General features: G+C 33.2%; 2 protein-coding genes across 2 annotated transcripts; one reads left to right on the top strand and one right to left on the bottom strand.

The window, feature by feature from the left end:
- The first annotated feature begins 8,623 nt into the window (after positions 1-8,623).
- Positions 8,624-9,720, top strand: LOC108459866 (zinc-finger homeodomain protein 4-like). The gene is made up of 2 exons (XM_017759263.2): positions 8,624-8,782; positions 9,035-9,720. The coding sequence occupies exon 2, from the start codon at positions 9,058-9,060 to the stop codon at positions 9,646-9,648; it is 591 nt and encodes a 196-aa protein (XP_017614752.1). The 5' UTR covers positions 8,624-8,782; positions 9,035-9,057; the 3' UTR covers positions 9,649-9,720.
- A 2,705-nt stretch (positions 9,721-12,425) lies between these two features.
- LOC108458022 (extradiol ring-cleavage dioxygenase-like) lies at positions 12,426-14,733 on the bottom strand. Its single transcript, XM_017757253.2, has 3 exons — positions 14,278-14,733; positions 13,380-13,747; positions 12,426-12,813 (listed from the first exon to the last, which is right to left on the bottom strand). Exons 1-3 carry the CDS (start codon positions 14,515-14,517, stop codon positions 12,621-12,623), a joined length of 801 nt encoding a protein of 266 aa, XP_017612742.1. The 5' UTR covers positions 14,518-14,733; the 3' UTR covers positions 12,426-12,620.
- Positions 14,734-16,540: the final 1,807 nt, after the last annotated feature.

Below are 16,540 nucleotides of genomic sequence, written 5' to 3'. Positions count from 1 at the left end.
CAGAATGTCATACACTCCTCTGCCAAGTAGCCTTCAGTAATTGATCCTTCCGGATAACGCTTGTTACGGCAATAAGACCTCAATTTGCTTAGGAACCTAAACACCATATACAACATTATCAAAACTGGTAACTATAGGTATAAAGGTGAATGCCTTTGAAATAAATTAGCACCTTTCAATTGGATACATCCAACGATAGAAAATCGGCCCACCAATTATTGCTTCACGAGGGAGATGAATGACAAGGTGCACCATAATAGTGAAGAAGGAAGGTGGAAAGATCTTCTCCAAATTGCATAATGTCAAAGCGGCTCGATCTTGTACTTTTTCAAGTTCTTCAACATTCAGAACTTTGCCACAAATTGCTTTCATTATATTGGACAATTCAATTATACAGGACGTTACCTTCTTTGACATATAGCACCGTAAAGCAACTAGAAGTAGATCTTGCATCAAGATGTGATAGTCATGTGATTTTATTGAATAGAGTCTTCGATCTTTAAGACTTACACATCGAGATATATTTGATGCATACACATCTGGAACCTTTATATCCTTCAACACCGTGCAGAACATTTCTTTCTCTTCCTTTGACATTGCAAAAATTGTAGGCGGCAACCAATATTTTCCATTAGGACGTACTTGGGGATGAAGATCACGCCTAATTCCCATGTGAACTAAATCAAGTCGACTCTGAAGATTATCTTTTGATTTACCATTGACGTTCAAAATTGTCTAGATGATGTTCTCGCAGACATTCTTCTCAATATGCATCACATCAAGATTGTGGCGTAATATGTGATGCTCCCAATAAGGTAACTCAAAAAAAATACTTCTTTTCTTCCACAAGTCTGTCTCATTAGGGTCATCCTCCTCGTCAGATTCATCATCAGATTCATCCCTCGATCGTCTATTTGTTTTCCTGTTAGATGGTTGATTCAGCTTCCCGTAACTGAAATCCATATCTTTTAACATGAATAAGATTTCAGATCCAATAGTCTGCTCAGGAGCTTTTTTCAACTCTTGATCACAAATAAAGCCCTCGAAATCTATAGCTATGATTTTCATCTAACCACCGACGATGCCCCATATAGCGAACTTCTTCCCATTATATAACCACTGTGAACACGTTTGAGCAGCACAACAAGGACAAGCATAACGTCCTCGGTACTCCAACCAGATAAATTCGCATATCTTGGAAATCATTAATTGTCCACAAAAAGCGACGTAGGTAAAAGTTCTCTTTTCTTAATACATCATACGTCTCAACACCGCCCATAATTGTTTTAACTCTTCAATAAGTGGTCAGTAGATATATGTCAATATCATTTCCGGTATTTCTCTCGGGATAATCATAGATAATATCAAAGAAGATTGCTTCATGCGAGCCATGGAGGCAAATTATAAGGAACAAGGACCACGTGCCAAATCTTGTACGAGGTGCTCATGATTTTAAAAGGATTAAATCCGTTAGATGCTAACCCGAGCCTTACACTCCGAGGATCACTTGTAAAGCTTGGAAATTTATTGTCAAATGATTTCCATGCTAAAAAATCTACAGGATGCCTTAATAATCCATCATCCATTCGTTGATCATGATGTCACGTCATAAACTCGGCTGTCTTTGACGACATGAATAGCCTTTGAAGCCTTGGGATTAGCGAGAAATAACGTAAAATCTTGTTCGGCTTCCTTATTGACTGTGGCCCATATTCATCCTCATTAACATCTTCTGCATCTCTATTCATCCAACGAGATTTACCGCAAACATGACAAGACCGTTGATTTCTCCGATCACCCCAATACAACATGCAATCATTTGGGCAACTATGAATTTTGTTGTACCTAAGGCCCAAATATTTTATCACTTTCTTCATGTCTTTACATGATTGAGGGATTTTTGCAAACGAGAACATTTCTCTCAAAAGCTCTAACAGCATTGTCAAAGAGTTTTCGGTCCACCCTCCCAAACATTTTAAGTAGAAAAGGTGAATACAGAATGACATTTTCGAAAATTTTGATCCCTCATAAAGTTCTTCATTCATTTTACCAAGTACGTGTAAAACTTCGTCATTTCTTCATTTGGTTGTTCATCCGGTACACTTCTTCTCGTTTCCATAAAAGTATTCCCACTGATATTATAATCATCGGATGCAACATAGTTTGGTAGAAATGATTGGAAACCTTCACTCCGCATATTAAATGCATCCCGCATCATACCTTCCATGTCATCTTCTCTAACATACTAACGGTAACCACTATAAGGATAACCCGGATTAATCATCGAAGAGGCTCCACTAGGTGTACACTCTCCATGGAAAATCCATTTTTTATACCCCCGAATGAAGTCATCAACAATTAGATGTTCGTAGACAACTTCACAATAATGCCAATAGATATTGCTACACTTCTTACACGGGAAAAGAATCATATTCTCTTGGCTTGAATTGTGAAATGCAAAATCTAAAAAAAATTGCACTCCATTTTGATACTCGTTGCTTGCCCTTGAGAAATTCATCCAAGTCCTATCCATTTCGTAGTTGTTGAAGTCTAAAGTTGGCAATAAGTTACACGGGTAAGTTGTTTATTATGTAAGTCTTGATATGATATATTTTTATGTTTTATGTAAGTTATGTAGATTATGTAAGTTATGAAATTTGAACTTTAAACTATATGCTTTTAAGGAAATTATTAGATTAAACTACATGTATTAGTTAAGTTATGTAAGTTGTTATATACGTTATGTGAGTTATGTAAATTATGTAAGTTATGTGAGTTATGTAAGTTGTTATGTAAATTATGTAAGTTATGTGAGTTATGTAAGTTGTTATGTAAATTATGTAAGTTATATGAGTTATGTAAGTTATGTAATTTATTTAAGTAATGATCAATATTAATACTATTTTGATAAAATTAGTTATAACTTTTAAAGACATTTAAAAATATTAAATATTAAAATCAAACATTATTAATATAAAAAAAATAGTAATTTGAATATAATAATATCAAAAAAGAATCGTAGTTTTATTTTTATAAGTAAATTGGAAATAAATTGAGGTTATATAAATATTCAATAGTAAATGAGCTCGATAGAACTTTTTTCATGTCTTTTTAAATTTTTTAAGATTCATCATACGTGGCGTTGTTACATCTAGGGAGGATCCATTATATCTTACAGCTCGATATAAGGCAACCCGTTAGGTTTCCAGCCTATATACTTTGAATCTTTAAAGTATTTAAAATAAGGTTGGAGAGAAGGTCAGTTATTGTTGTAATTTTAATGGACAAGCAAGCTACATGGTAATAAAATTAATTCATACTTATTCATACTTAAGTTGAATCAAATAATAATTAAGTTGAGCCAAATATAAAAACTTATTCATACTTATTCATACTTCAAATAATAATTAAGCTACAAGAATCAGGTCTGGTTCAAGTTTATTTAAAGGGCTGCAATTCATACATTTAAAGGGCTGCAACTCATACATTTGATTAATGTTATGAAATAAAGGGTGTGCTTGTTTTTCTATCCCATAAAGGATTAGACATTTCAATCGCCAACCCTAAGGATGAAGAGAACTTTGCAAGGACTTTCAAGAGTAAGCCTATCAATTATAGTCCATATTCACTAATATAGCTATCATAGTTCCTAATGCATATATGATAAGGATACTCACAGTTTGATTAGTTAAACCTAGAAAAGCAATAACCAAATGCACAATCCCAAACTTATATTTGCTAATAACAGGTGGGAATAAACAAATAAAATGATAAAAAAAATAGAAGCTGCCGATTAACCGCATGAGGAGGCTTGAACCGAAAAACAAAGCAAGAAGACCAAAGATGACAGCAAAAACCGCATTCAAAATAGACAGGCAGCGAACTCCACCTACAGATTTCAGTTGGGAATTTAGCATCCACTCCAATCAATGAAAGTAACATGCGCATTTATATAAAAATAGAGAGATGAAAACCAGCTTGAACTATCAGTCAGGTAACTACAAAGAAAACTTGGCTAGCAAATGAAAGTATATTCAAGCAACTAACTTGTTAATAGCTTTATAGTTAATAACTTTCAAAAGGATGAACAACAAAAAAAAGATGCTGGTTATTTACTATGAAATAGCACCTAGAACAGATTCAAATTCTTTCTTAACAGATTGCAACAAGTAGAACCATTTGCTTCACAACACAGCTTATACTTCATTTTGCAATTAAGAGGTTTACTTGAAACCTCCAAATGCAAGAAGTGAGAAAACAGTTTCTATTTTTTAAGGAATTATAACAAAGGACCAAAGTTCCAAAACCAATAAGAAATTAAATTAAATAAATGAAAAATACAGCATACCTCTTTTTGAAGCACAGTAATTATTCTCAACCACCTTCAAACATCCATGCCTATTTGGAGCAAAATAAGCAACGGTAATTCCTGCATCATGACTAAGCCATTAGAGAGTAAGACAACAGAAAGCATAGTCATATCAAGATAACAGATCAACAAGCCAGGATAGTAACATAACAAAAAATAAATAAAAATGATAAAGAGAATCAAACATATACAAAAAAACCGAAGACCCAACATCAAAGCAATTCCCACTAAATTTTTAGCACTAAATAAACCGGCAAATAACATCAAGAAAAAAAAAAAACAACAACAACAATAGCCTCAATAAAGCAAACATAAAATCATCAAATGAACATGTACAACAGTAAACAATTCCAAATTTATGATCCAACATTTTCGAGCCTGTTTTAACCTAGTAATAACAAAAGAAGAGAAAGTCAAATTCTGCTATTAATCCCTATACTATGTATAAATTGTAGATTTAATCTCTATAATTTAATATCGTCATTTTTAGCCATACTTTTTGAACTTTAAAATTTCAATCCTAACCCAATTTCTATACTCTACCATTTTCAATAATATTAAGCGATAAACACATTATCACATATGTAATCAGGGGTGATCTGCCTTGCCCCCAAAATAAAAATTTGTATTAACCCTTTTAAAATCTAAAAAATTGCAAATTAATACATGATAAAATGGTATTTTGTCTCCCTAAACTGATAAAATTGTGATTTAACCTTTCTAAAAATTATAAAGCTTTAAGGTTACAAATCAAAAAAACATTTTAGTTCTCATAAAAATTTTAATTTTAATTTCAACCCCTCCATAAAAATCACTTCCTAGCTTCGCCCCTATTTGTAATGTTATGAAAACTTGTTATTATTACATAATACTCGCACAAAAAGGCATATTATTTTAGTTAATAGTTTAACAATTATTGTCTAAGTCGAGACTGAAATTTCAAAATCTTTAAAAGCATAAGGACTAAAAAAATGATCCATTGGAGAATAATGACTAAATCCTCAATTTTTGCATAGCACAAGACTAATAACTAAATTTGACCTATCAAATTTAACTGATATTGTTTAGATTAAAATTGAAAATTTAAAATTTTAAAAATATAAAAATGAAAATTAACCAAATTCAAGCAACCTATGATTGTACAAGGGTTAATAGCAAAATTTGACCCTTTTTTTTTATATTTCACCCAAAAACAAAATTACTTTAACTGAATCAAAATATTTACAACTGAACAAAAAAAATTAAAACTGAAATGTGAAATGTAATGAAAAATACCTTATTCACGTGATTGGTTTATTCTTTATGAAGTTAAATTTCTTTTTTTTTTTAATTTTGTTGTTCTTCCGCTTTCTTTAATGCCTTTGGCCCTTTGCAAGTTTATATTTGCAAAGCTTAAAAATTGTGAAATGGTAGTGCCACTGTGCCATTTCCATTGCAGGAACTGTGTTTGTCCTTGTAAGAAAAGAAGCAAAAAACAAACTATTAACTTACACTATTTAATTCATAAGTTACCGATTGGTTGTGGCAGAGAAGAGCGAAAGTGACGGTCGCAGTAGAGGAGACGGCGATGCAGCAGGTGGTCCACTCGGAGTCTTCAACGGCAGTCGGAGTCTTCAACGGCAGAAGGATATTTCGATTTTGATTCGGGGAAATATTTAGGGATTAGGGGAAAAGTTAGGGATTTGGAGAAATTTGGGTGGGGGAAAACTAAGTTCTTTCGGGTTTAACATCATGGATATATTGGATGGAAAAAAACGACGACGTTTTCGTATAAAACTGAATCAATTTGCGGCGTTTCTAATAAAGCGCCACTAAAAACATAGAACAAAACGCAGACGTTTTGTAAACATTTAACTCATATTTGTGGCGTTTCCAGATAAAACGCCGGTAATGTATAGCCTATTGCGGCGTTTGGTTCCAAACGCCACTAATAACATTGCCAAAACGGCATCGTCCACTAAAACCTTAATACAAATTTGCGGCGTTTTATATAAAGCGCCACTAAAAACAAAGAATAAAACGGCGTCGTTTAGAAAACACATAACACAAATTTGCGGTGTTTTTGTCAAAGCGCCACCAATAACAAGTATAAACAGTGTCGTTTCTTGAACTCGTAATACATTTTTGTGGCGTTTGTACAAAGCGCCACTAAAAACAAAACATAGAACGGTGTCGTTTTGCTGCTAATGTATAACCTATTGTGGCGTTTTTTGGACTCATAATACACATTTGTGGCGTTTTGAATGAAAACGCCGCTAAAGCATAACATTTTGTGGCGTTTTGTGGAAAACGCCACTAATTATGCAGCATTAAACGGTAGCGTTCTAATATCTTTTTAATGTATATTAGTGGCGTTTTTAATAAAAACGCCACTATTGTTTAACTTAATTAAAATTTGATTCACGTTATACCTTAATCTAGATAGCCAAATTTTAATGGCCAATGCAAACAACTAAAATGACAAAAAAATATGATTGTTAAGACACTTGTTATTCGTTAACTCAAATAAAATGTTTTAAAAGAACTAAATTAGAATGCTAGCCATAATTTAAGAGAGATATTTACTGAATTCCAAAATAATATTTTTCATAAATCTAAAAGTAAACATGAAATATATGTTGAATTGAAAAGGAGATCAATTAACATTTTGATATATAATTAGTCATCTATTTGTGAAATGCATCATTTTGCCATTTCACTTTTTTTCCTCTTTTATTGTTTTGTGAAATTTATTTTTAGGGTTTACAAATTTAGGGTTTATAATTTAGGGTATAAGTGTTTAAAGATTTAGTTTTTAGAGTTTGGAGTTTTAGGGTTTAAAAGGTTTATAGGTCATGGATTATGATTTAGGGGTTAGGCTTTATATTTTAGGGTTTAATTAGGTAGTTTAAGGTTTTAGGATATTGCTTTAGAGTTTAAGGTTTAAATGGTTTAGAGTTTAGATCATGGGTTATGATTTAGGGGTTAGGCGGTCATGGGTTATGATTTAAGGGTTAGGCTTCATATTTTAGGGTTTAATGTAGTTTAAGGTTTTGGGATTAGCCTTTAGGGGCAAAAATTCAATTGTAAGTGAAAATGCAATCTGATGATCATTTTCTTATTGGAACGTTATAAGTCCCCATATTTTTTCCATTTATAATTTATTTTCAGGGTTTAGAGTTTTAATGTTTATGTAGGGTTTAATTAGACCCTTATAAGGATTTAGTTTGTATGGTAGGGTTTAAATAAAAAAAAATTCATTTTAGGGGGGCCGAAATCATTTCAACCCCATAGTTATGTCCCTGATTTAATATGATTCACTTGAGATTGTAAAAACTCAAATTCAAGTTGAATTTGTAATTTGAGACGTAAAATTTTAATATTTAAGTTGGATTCAATTTTATAAGATTCAAAATAAAAATCGATGCATTAAAAAGTAGTTGATTAAGTTTGGTTTTGGGGAGGGGGAACTAATTTTGGAAAAATACTAAGGCATTTCGGGGATAACAAAATAGAGTAGTTAAAATAATAAATATTAGCGGCGCTTTTATAAAAACGCCACTATAGCTCAACCTTTTGTGGCGTTTGGACCTAAAGCGCCACTATATCTCAGTTTTTTGCGGCGTTTTGCATGAAAACGCCACTATTACTCAGTTTTTAGCGGCGTTTTGCACGAAAAAGCCACTATTGCTCAGTTTTTAGCGGCGTTTTTCATTCAAACTCCGCTAATGTATAATATTTGCGGCGTTTTTCATTCAAACGCCACTAAAAATGCCGCTAAAAGTCTGTTTTCTTGTAGTGAATATTCCACACTTAATTCAACTAAACCCTAACTAATATTATTATTACTATTGTTGAGTATTTTTCTCTGTTTCATTTGAATAGTGGTATTTGCCTATTTATATGATATAAGTATTATTCATTGATGTGACGTGCTAGGTGAGTTTCATGCACATTAACACGTATTTTACTTTAGACCTAACATGTATTTATATAATATTATGTGTGACTTTGCGGGAGAACATAGATACCTAATTTACAAATTCGATCTGCGAAATCGATGCGTGAACTCAATAGAAACTGGCCCATCCTACTCAAATTCATTCAAATTTTGAGCCGATGATAACATGTAGATGATTCTGGTAAATGATCCAAAGGCAGATCCTAAGTTTGCAACACTGCCCACTATTACAAATAATTTTATTTTCACCATCTCTTAATAATATATATTTACCATTAATGTTGATTTATATACATGCAGATGCAGTGGACAGAAAAGCTCAAAGTACTGACAAATGAAAGAATAAGAAATGAATTTAATTGAAAAAGGTGCATTTGCTATCCTCCATAGCCTGAGCTAAGCTAAGTGATTGATTGTGCAAGCAAAGCAAGCCCTACCCATATTATAATTATCCTTAAATTTGGTGTCTCCATGTTAGATTCTCTCTTTGTCTCTCTTACGCTTTAATTTTTATAAGCTACTACTGGTTGTTCCTCTACTACTTCTTTATGTCTTCGCCCACCACTTCCCTCTTAATTTATAAATATATTTCCCTTTATTTGTTGCTTCACTTTTAAAACTAACCATATAAAAAGCTGTCTCTTTGCTTGTAATGTTCTTCCTCTAATTTGTGAGGAAAGGTAGCCCCCATATTTATACTTGTTAAGTTTGTCACTAATTTGCAGGTGGATGGTTTTTTTGGGGAGAGATGAGTAATAATAAGCCAATCTCAACAAGCGGCGATGGAGGAGATAACTGCAACAAAGTGGTGGTGAGGTACAAGGAATGCCTAAAGAACCATGCAGTAGCCATTGGAGGGAACGCCACAGATGGGTGCGGGGAGTTCATGCCAAATGGAGAAGAAGGCTCCCTCGAGGCGCTTATCTGCTCGGCTTGCAACTGCCATAGGAACTTCCATCGAAAAGAGACAGAATGCAGTGGTTGCTGCCCCTCTGAGTTTGGGGGAGAACTCATGTTGGGTCATCTTCAAAGTTACATGTTGAGGTCCTCACCGCAACCGATGACAGTGTCGTACAAAGGTGGAGGGTCGATCCCATCAGAAACAAATGAGAAAGATGATGGGAAAGTGAGGAAAAGGTTTAGGACCAAGTTCAGCCAAGCACAAAAGGAAAAGATGTTGAGCTTTGCAGAGAAGGCTGGTTGGAGAATTCAAAAGCTGGATGAGAATGTGGTGCAGCAGTTTTGCCAGGAGATTGGCATCAAGAGGAGAGTCCTTAAGGTGTGGATGCACAATAACAAACAAAGCTTTGCAAACAAAAACAATGTCTCTGCTGCTTGAATTTATTTCAACATTATCTACGTCTTTCTCTACTATTCTTATAATTTCATCTTAGGGTTTCTCTTCTTACAACTATAATTTCCCATCTATTCTTTATTTTAATATTTTTTTATACATCCTACCAACCTATCAAATACATAATGATGACTAAACAAAAATGGTTTTAAAAAGTAGAGTTAGTTCATAATTAATACCACCATAAATTTCAAACACCTATACAGGTATGATCGGTAGCATTCATTAATAGGCCAAACTAAGATGAGCTTCTTGGTTCATCTTCATAAAGTTTTGCATTAAAACCAAACAACTAATTTAGAAATTATATTTTTGGTAAAAAAAATAGATTATAAATTAAAGCTCAAAAAATACAAAACTTAAAATTAAATTACATTTAGAACGATGAACACTTTAATTATTAGTTCAACACACGAGGTTTGAATAAATAAAAAATTTAATAGAACGAATAACAAGCGTTACAACAATTGAATAGCATTAATTTAGAGTTATTAAATAATTGGATTATTTCTGAAGGCAGGAAGTGTTCCAGCAAAAATATTAGGTAAAAAAATGGATTTAAGAAGCAAACTATTGAGGAATCTATTTTGCTGAGCATGAACTTGATTCTCTCCTTGAAAACAATGGTTTAATAGGATCTATAAGCTTTGTAAAGTCCTATGTTAGACAAATGGTACTTTAGCTTTATGCTAATATGTTGAGAAGCATCAATGATGGTCAAAACAAGGTGTACATCAAAGGAAGATGGTATGACTTTAATCTTGAATTGATTAGGAAGGTGATGAATTTGCTACTACCAGAACATTGAACTGGATGAGCATTTGGATAAATTACTTCGATCATCACCAACAATGTTCAACTCTCATGGCCAACAAAGGGTAACATTCATGCATCGTCCCTTGCCACAAGGAACTGACTGCCAAACAGTCAAAGGGATTGTCAGCAAGAAAGCTATTGTGTTGATCAGAAAGGTAGTAGAAATGGTGGAGTTTCCACATTTGTCTATGAAGAGGCGGTCAAACACGCTAAAAATGTTCATGCTAGGTACCTTCAAGTATTTATGAAGCAAAATCCAAAACTAATTCGAGCCACTAAACATCCTAGAAGAGCTATTGCCGAGCTCAAATTTCCCCCAAAATGGCTCGAGGAAAAGCATGCATCGACTAACATTGCAGATCAACCTGATGAGGATAAAGAAGAACCTGCTGGTGAGTACGCATCAGTGGCTCCTAAAGTGCCCACTGTCACAAGCCTTTCGAGTAACCTTGAAGGGTTCAAAAAAAGGATGGTTGATCATATCACTGCTTCCATTGAATCTCACAATCTAGTCATAGCAAAGCTTCAAGGGAGATTAAGGTTATCCGGAAAATCAGGGACTGGGAGGTAGCTTTGCCCAACAATTTGCTCAGCTGGTTGATTTTTTTGTTACCCCTTCTTATAGGAGTTATTTTGTTTTGTTTACTTTGTTATTATAGAATTTTTGTTTCTTCTGTATTACAAGCTTTGTAACTAATGGATATTGGAGATTTTATTGGTGATTGGTTTTACCCTACTGCACATTTTCTTATCATCTTACATAGATATAATTATAGTATTTTTGCTGATAATTATGCAAATTCAGACAAGCATTAATGGTTAATTTTCTCAGCTAAGTTTGATGGATTAAGGGAATTGTGCTGAGGGGCAACCATAATTATTTGTTCTAATGATAAGATTTTTTATTTGTTTAGTTTTGTTTAAAAAATTCTTAAAGATGGCAATTGTTGAGGTAAATGTTTTGAAGTCACTATCAAAATATTAATAGAAGTGACCATTACGACTATTACTACGACAGACCAGTTTACTTGTTATATTTGAAGTTGACAATTTTTAAAGCAATATCTTTGAATTTTAAATGATTTTGATATTGTAGAATTGTATAAGCCTAACTATGAAGAATAACCCATTTGAAGTAACTTATCTTGAATATTGAATTGGATTATATTAGATCAATCAAATGGACCCTTATATTGTGGAGATTGAATCGAGACAGCATTTAAGACATATCTCCAACTATCCATTTTATGTTGGTTTTTATTGTTATATATTGTATTTTGCTATTTAAGTTGTTGTTTAATAAGAGATTAAATTGTAATTGATTTCCCTATATTAACAAGTCTAAAACTTTTATGTATTAAGCGACTTATATATGCTTTGTAACTGAGTATTGAAAGCACTTATCTGCATTGTTGAACGATTTTTTTTTAAAGTGCATTTAATAAAATAAACATGTTTTGCTTTCTGCCTAAGGTCTTAGTGGTGAGTGATATTACAAAAGTGAGATTACTATACTAGGTGTGATAGAATTTAAATCATTTGTTATATTAAGATTAAAGATAGTGAATTTACTCACTAAACTAGACTCCACCAATGTATGGAAACCAAACTATACCAACAATATTCTGTGTTTTGTTTTTCTCTGTTTTATTGCAGTGATCATTACAACCTTTACTTCTAGTCAAGCACTTTGTTTTTTAAGCAATTAGCAAATATCCGTTTTAACATGTATATATGTCTGTGTGTGCATATATATATATATATATCTCTTTCATGGTGTTTCTTCAATGAAAAAACTCCATGATACTCCTGGAAAAAAAACGTATTCTGAAAAATAATATTTGAAGATGTTTAGTTTGAGAAATAATATAAAAATTGTCCCGAATTGTGCTGCAACCAAGTCTTTGCCCACAAGGACATAACACCAACAGAACAAAAGCAGGCTGTTGTAAAACAAACTTTTCATGCTTCAAATTTAATTGGAACAAACTGAACACAATTCAAGTCGTTAAACGTGTAGATATACATACTGCACAGATTGAACAAAGGGCTGGCATTTTATCTTTCTTGTATCTACTTTATTTGAGATAAAATAGATTGAATAAATAGGTGATATTGCAGCACACTTGTTAAATGAAACATCAGCTGGCTGAGTTGAACTGGTAAGAAGCATAGGAAAGAGCACCAAGTTGCCAGCTGTGATGGATAAGTTTGGCCTTTGCATTTTCACCAGCAGCACCCATGGCTACATGCAACGGATAGAAGTGATCCGGCCATGGGTGAGCCATCTTCGCATGCGGTGCCTTCTCTTGATAGCAGTTCACGTCTTCATATCTATAAAAAGAATCAAACGAAGAGACAACAAAAAAGAACAAACGGAAAACATTCATCAGAAACATGAATTGCCAATTGCTATCATTGTTGCCCCAAAGAACAGAGTGATAGTAAGTTGGAGATAAAAGGAATGTCAGCCTTGGTTCATTAAAAGCAATCCCTTTCTTTTATGTGCAATTTGCAATCATGAGCCATGAATCTTATCAAACAATATACTTCCTTCTCAGTTAAATATACATTTGAGGGGGGCATATATTTAGGATCAGAACCATAATCCAATCAAATTCATTACCTTTACACATACTATGTAAATACTACTGCCAGTCATAGCCTTTTGACAGTCTGATTATTGAAGTAGAAAAGCGAAGAGTCACTAAACAACCTAAACATTTTTTCAGCTTTCCAATTGATACCATTGTCTAAATTGATTTGCTAATTTTATCATCACTGGTTAGAACTTACATCAGTCACCATATTTAAACACCAATTGCACATTGTTGTCAATCTAACGTGTAAAAACATAGAAAAAGAAAAATGAAGTTACAAGAAAAGAAAGAATGATTTACCTTCCTTGAAGGAGAGCATCTTTGAGCCAAGTATCAAACTCCAAAGCCCATGGAACAATACCATCTACCATTCTAAGGGCCCTCAAGTTATGAGTGGCGGATCCAGAACCCATGATAAGAACACCTTCATCCTTGAGAGGGGCCAAAGCCTTTCCCAAGTTGTAGTGGTAATTACCATCCCTTTTTGACTGAACAGAGAGTTGGCAAACTGGAATATCAGCCTCTGGATACATGAGCATGAGTGGAACCCAAGCACCATGGTCCAGCCCACGTTCTCTATCTTCATCAACACGCTTGAAACCGGATCCCATCAGCAATTCCTTCACTCTTAGTGCCAACTCTGGCGCCCCTGGTGCCGGATATTTCAGCTGTTAACCAAAAAGGAAAAGAAACCGATTACGACTACCATTTTTTTCCCTAAGAAGCTAGAAGCATAATTTCAATTACAACCGCTACACATCCGAATAACTACAATCTGAATCAATTATTACGATATTTGATCAGATTGATAACTAGAATATCCTGAGCTAAACTAGAATAAATCCGGATTGGCTCCACAAATAGTAAGACTTAAACCAGATTAAATCTAGTGAGAAGCCGGCCTCAAAGCAGGGTTCTCAGACTACCATTTTTTGCTCAAATTGACAACACCCAATGGCCGAAATTACTTTAATATTGAAGAATTTCATTAAAAAAACAATCATTTTCATAGCTGATATATAGAGCACCTCATTCAAATGAATAAAACATAATGGCCTAAATTCCAGTTATATTGAAGAACCCCTTTCAAATTAACATCCCCAGTCCCTTGCTTTTAATTTTCAGAATCGAAATACGATAAACCAAAGTCCGAATTAAACAAAAAAAATAGAAAAGTTAGGAGGGTTAGGAAAGGCACCTTGTACATAGCGTCAGGGAAACCATAGAAATCATAGATTGTATCATTGCGGTGAACGATGTTAACGGCGGGAAAGGAAGTGTCCCAATGACCAGAAATGACGAGGATGGCTTTGGGTTTTTGGGGGAACACTTTGTCCTTCCATGACTGCAAGAAATGCTTGGCGGGAATCGACTCGTCTATGGCCAGCGTCGGTGCTCCGTGTGATATATAGAAAGTATCCTTCATCGACAACGCCATCTTTACCGATATCCGTATTTCTTAAGCAATTAAAACGGTTTTGCAGATCCCAACTCCGAGTCTGACATTGATATTATATATATATATATATAGCTCATGGTTTTTAGTTTCTACCTAACCCCTCCCGCTCATGGTTGTTGAAGGAAAGGAAAAGCAAGGCCGCTACCCTGTTTTCCATTGCACCCGTCTTTCATTTGATTTGCGGAAATTAAAATTTACGTTGAAATCCATTACACGTCTCTCCTATATTTGCAAGTTAGTCCTTTTATTTTTATTTTTTTATTTCAGACTTTCCAATTTAAAAATACGAGTGTAATTGGCAATATTGTTAAAATTCTTCCTGTTGAAGCATATACTCGGGGGTGGGTGCAAGGCGAACGATTTCAAAGCGGACTCCCCATTCATTAGATAGAGAAGATCCCCAAGATCTCGTGATCCATTATAATGTTATTTTTTATTGTTTCAAAATGTCACACCAAAAAATTTAAATGAAGAATTTTAACCGTGTTAATAATTGGACTTAAATTTCAAATTTGATCCGTAAATGGACTAAATTTAAATGTGTGGATAATATAAAGGCTTAGAGTATATTATAACCTAAAATTTATGACTGTATTTTTATAGGATAAATCTTAAATTTACACACCAAAAATATATACATAATATGATACACAATTTTGATTCGATACAATTATATAAATAAACTTTTAATTTTGGTTAATGTATGAAATTTTTATTTAATTATACACATTTAAAAATAAACATATCAATTTAATTTCGTGTTAGATCATTATAATTATTTGTACATGCAATATGTAAATGTCAAATTAGGTACACGTTATTTCTAGACTTGTACACGCTACGTTCAATCCGCGAACTGATTAAATCATAGCTCCGATACCACTAAATGTAATACCCTTAACCTACATCTATCATAAGAATAGGGTTACGGAGCATTACCGTATAAATGTAATATAAAAACATACATTTCCAAATATTGATATAAACATAGCATAATCCATTCATATACATGTATATTGTCCCTTAATCAAGCCCTCGAGGCCTTAGAAATACTTTAGAAATGGTTCTAGACAAAATCAAAAATATTTGAAACATTTGAGAAAAATTTGAAAAAAATTAAACTGCAAGAGTCACAAGCCCATGTCTCAGGCCGTTAACAATCGAAATAGGGACACATGGCCGTGTGTCACATACAGCTAAGACACACGTCCGTGTCTTAGGCCGTGTGGACATTATATATGTAACAACACGTTTTCAGTAAAATCGAAACAGTGGTTTTGGGACCACAAATATGATGTAGAAAATTTTATTTTTCTATTATTATGTGATCTACAGCATGATAGTATGATAGTATCAAAATTTCGTTAAAAATTTTACCGTTTATATGTTCAATTCGATGAAAAGGACTTAATCGCATAAATTGCGAAAGTTGTGTTCTATTAGCTAATGGGGTTAAATAGATATAAAACTTAAATGTGGAGGTCCTTATATGAAATTAGACCATTAAAGGTGATAGTGGATGAGCATGGTTTTGTAATCATGACAAATAGTAAAGTTGGTAAAGTAAAATTTGGAATTTAGTAATTATTGATAAAAATAAATAAAACATTAAAGGCATCATATTTTCTTATTCTTCTTTAACCATTTGTGAAGGGGAAAAGAAGCCATTTTTTTTGCTCCTTAGGGTTTGACATCTTTGAAGCTCAATTGGTGAGTGATTCTTGTCCCGTTTTTTATGATTTTTATGTTTTTAGAATTGTTATAGCTTAATCTAGATGGTTGAAAGTTTAAGGTTTTTACTTTAGAACATATTGGTTGTTTTTGAAGTTTAATGAAAGAAAATAAATCATTGTTATTGATTAAACAACTTTTGTTAAGTAATTTTTAATGAATTTGTCAAATAAGGATTTAATTGAGAAATGTGATAAACTGTGTGATAAAAGTGTGAATATGTGAAATATATGGGCTGATATAAGTATGCTTAATATTTGGCTAGGTTTGG

The sequence above is a fragment of the Gossypium arboreum genome, chromosome 4 (assembly GCF_025698485.1).
Source record: "Gossypium arboreum isolate Shixiya-1 chromosome 4, ASM2569848v2, whole genome shotgun sequence".
In the NCBI taxonomy this organism is placed as follows: domain Eukaryota; kingdom Viridiplantae; phylum Streptophyta; class Magnoliopsida; order Malvales; family Malvaceae; genus Gossypium; species Gossypium arboreum.
This window is presented reverse-complemented; position numbering and strand designations above follow the sequence as displayed.

What these genes read in the sequence shown, in the direction of transcription:
- LOC108459866 (XM_017759263.2), top strand. Translation starts at nt 9,058, where the DNA reads ATGAGTAATAATAAGCCAATCTCAACAAGCGGCGATGGAGGAGATAAC.
- LOC108458022 (XM_017757253.2), bottom strand. Translation starts at nt 14,517, where the DNA reads ATGGCGTTGTCGATGAAGGATACTTTCTATATATCACACGGAGCACCG. An exon ending in TCCCTGACGCTATGTACAAG is followed by an intron (nt 13,748 to 14,277) that starts GTGCCTTTCCTA and finishes TTTGGTTAACAG; the next exon opens with CTGAAATATCCGGCACCAGG. An exon ending in GATGCTCTCCTTCAAGGAAG is followed by an intron (nt 12,814 to 13,379) that starts GTAAATCATTCT and finishes TTCTTTTTATAG; the next exon opens with ATATGAAGACGTGAACTGCT.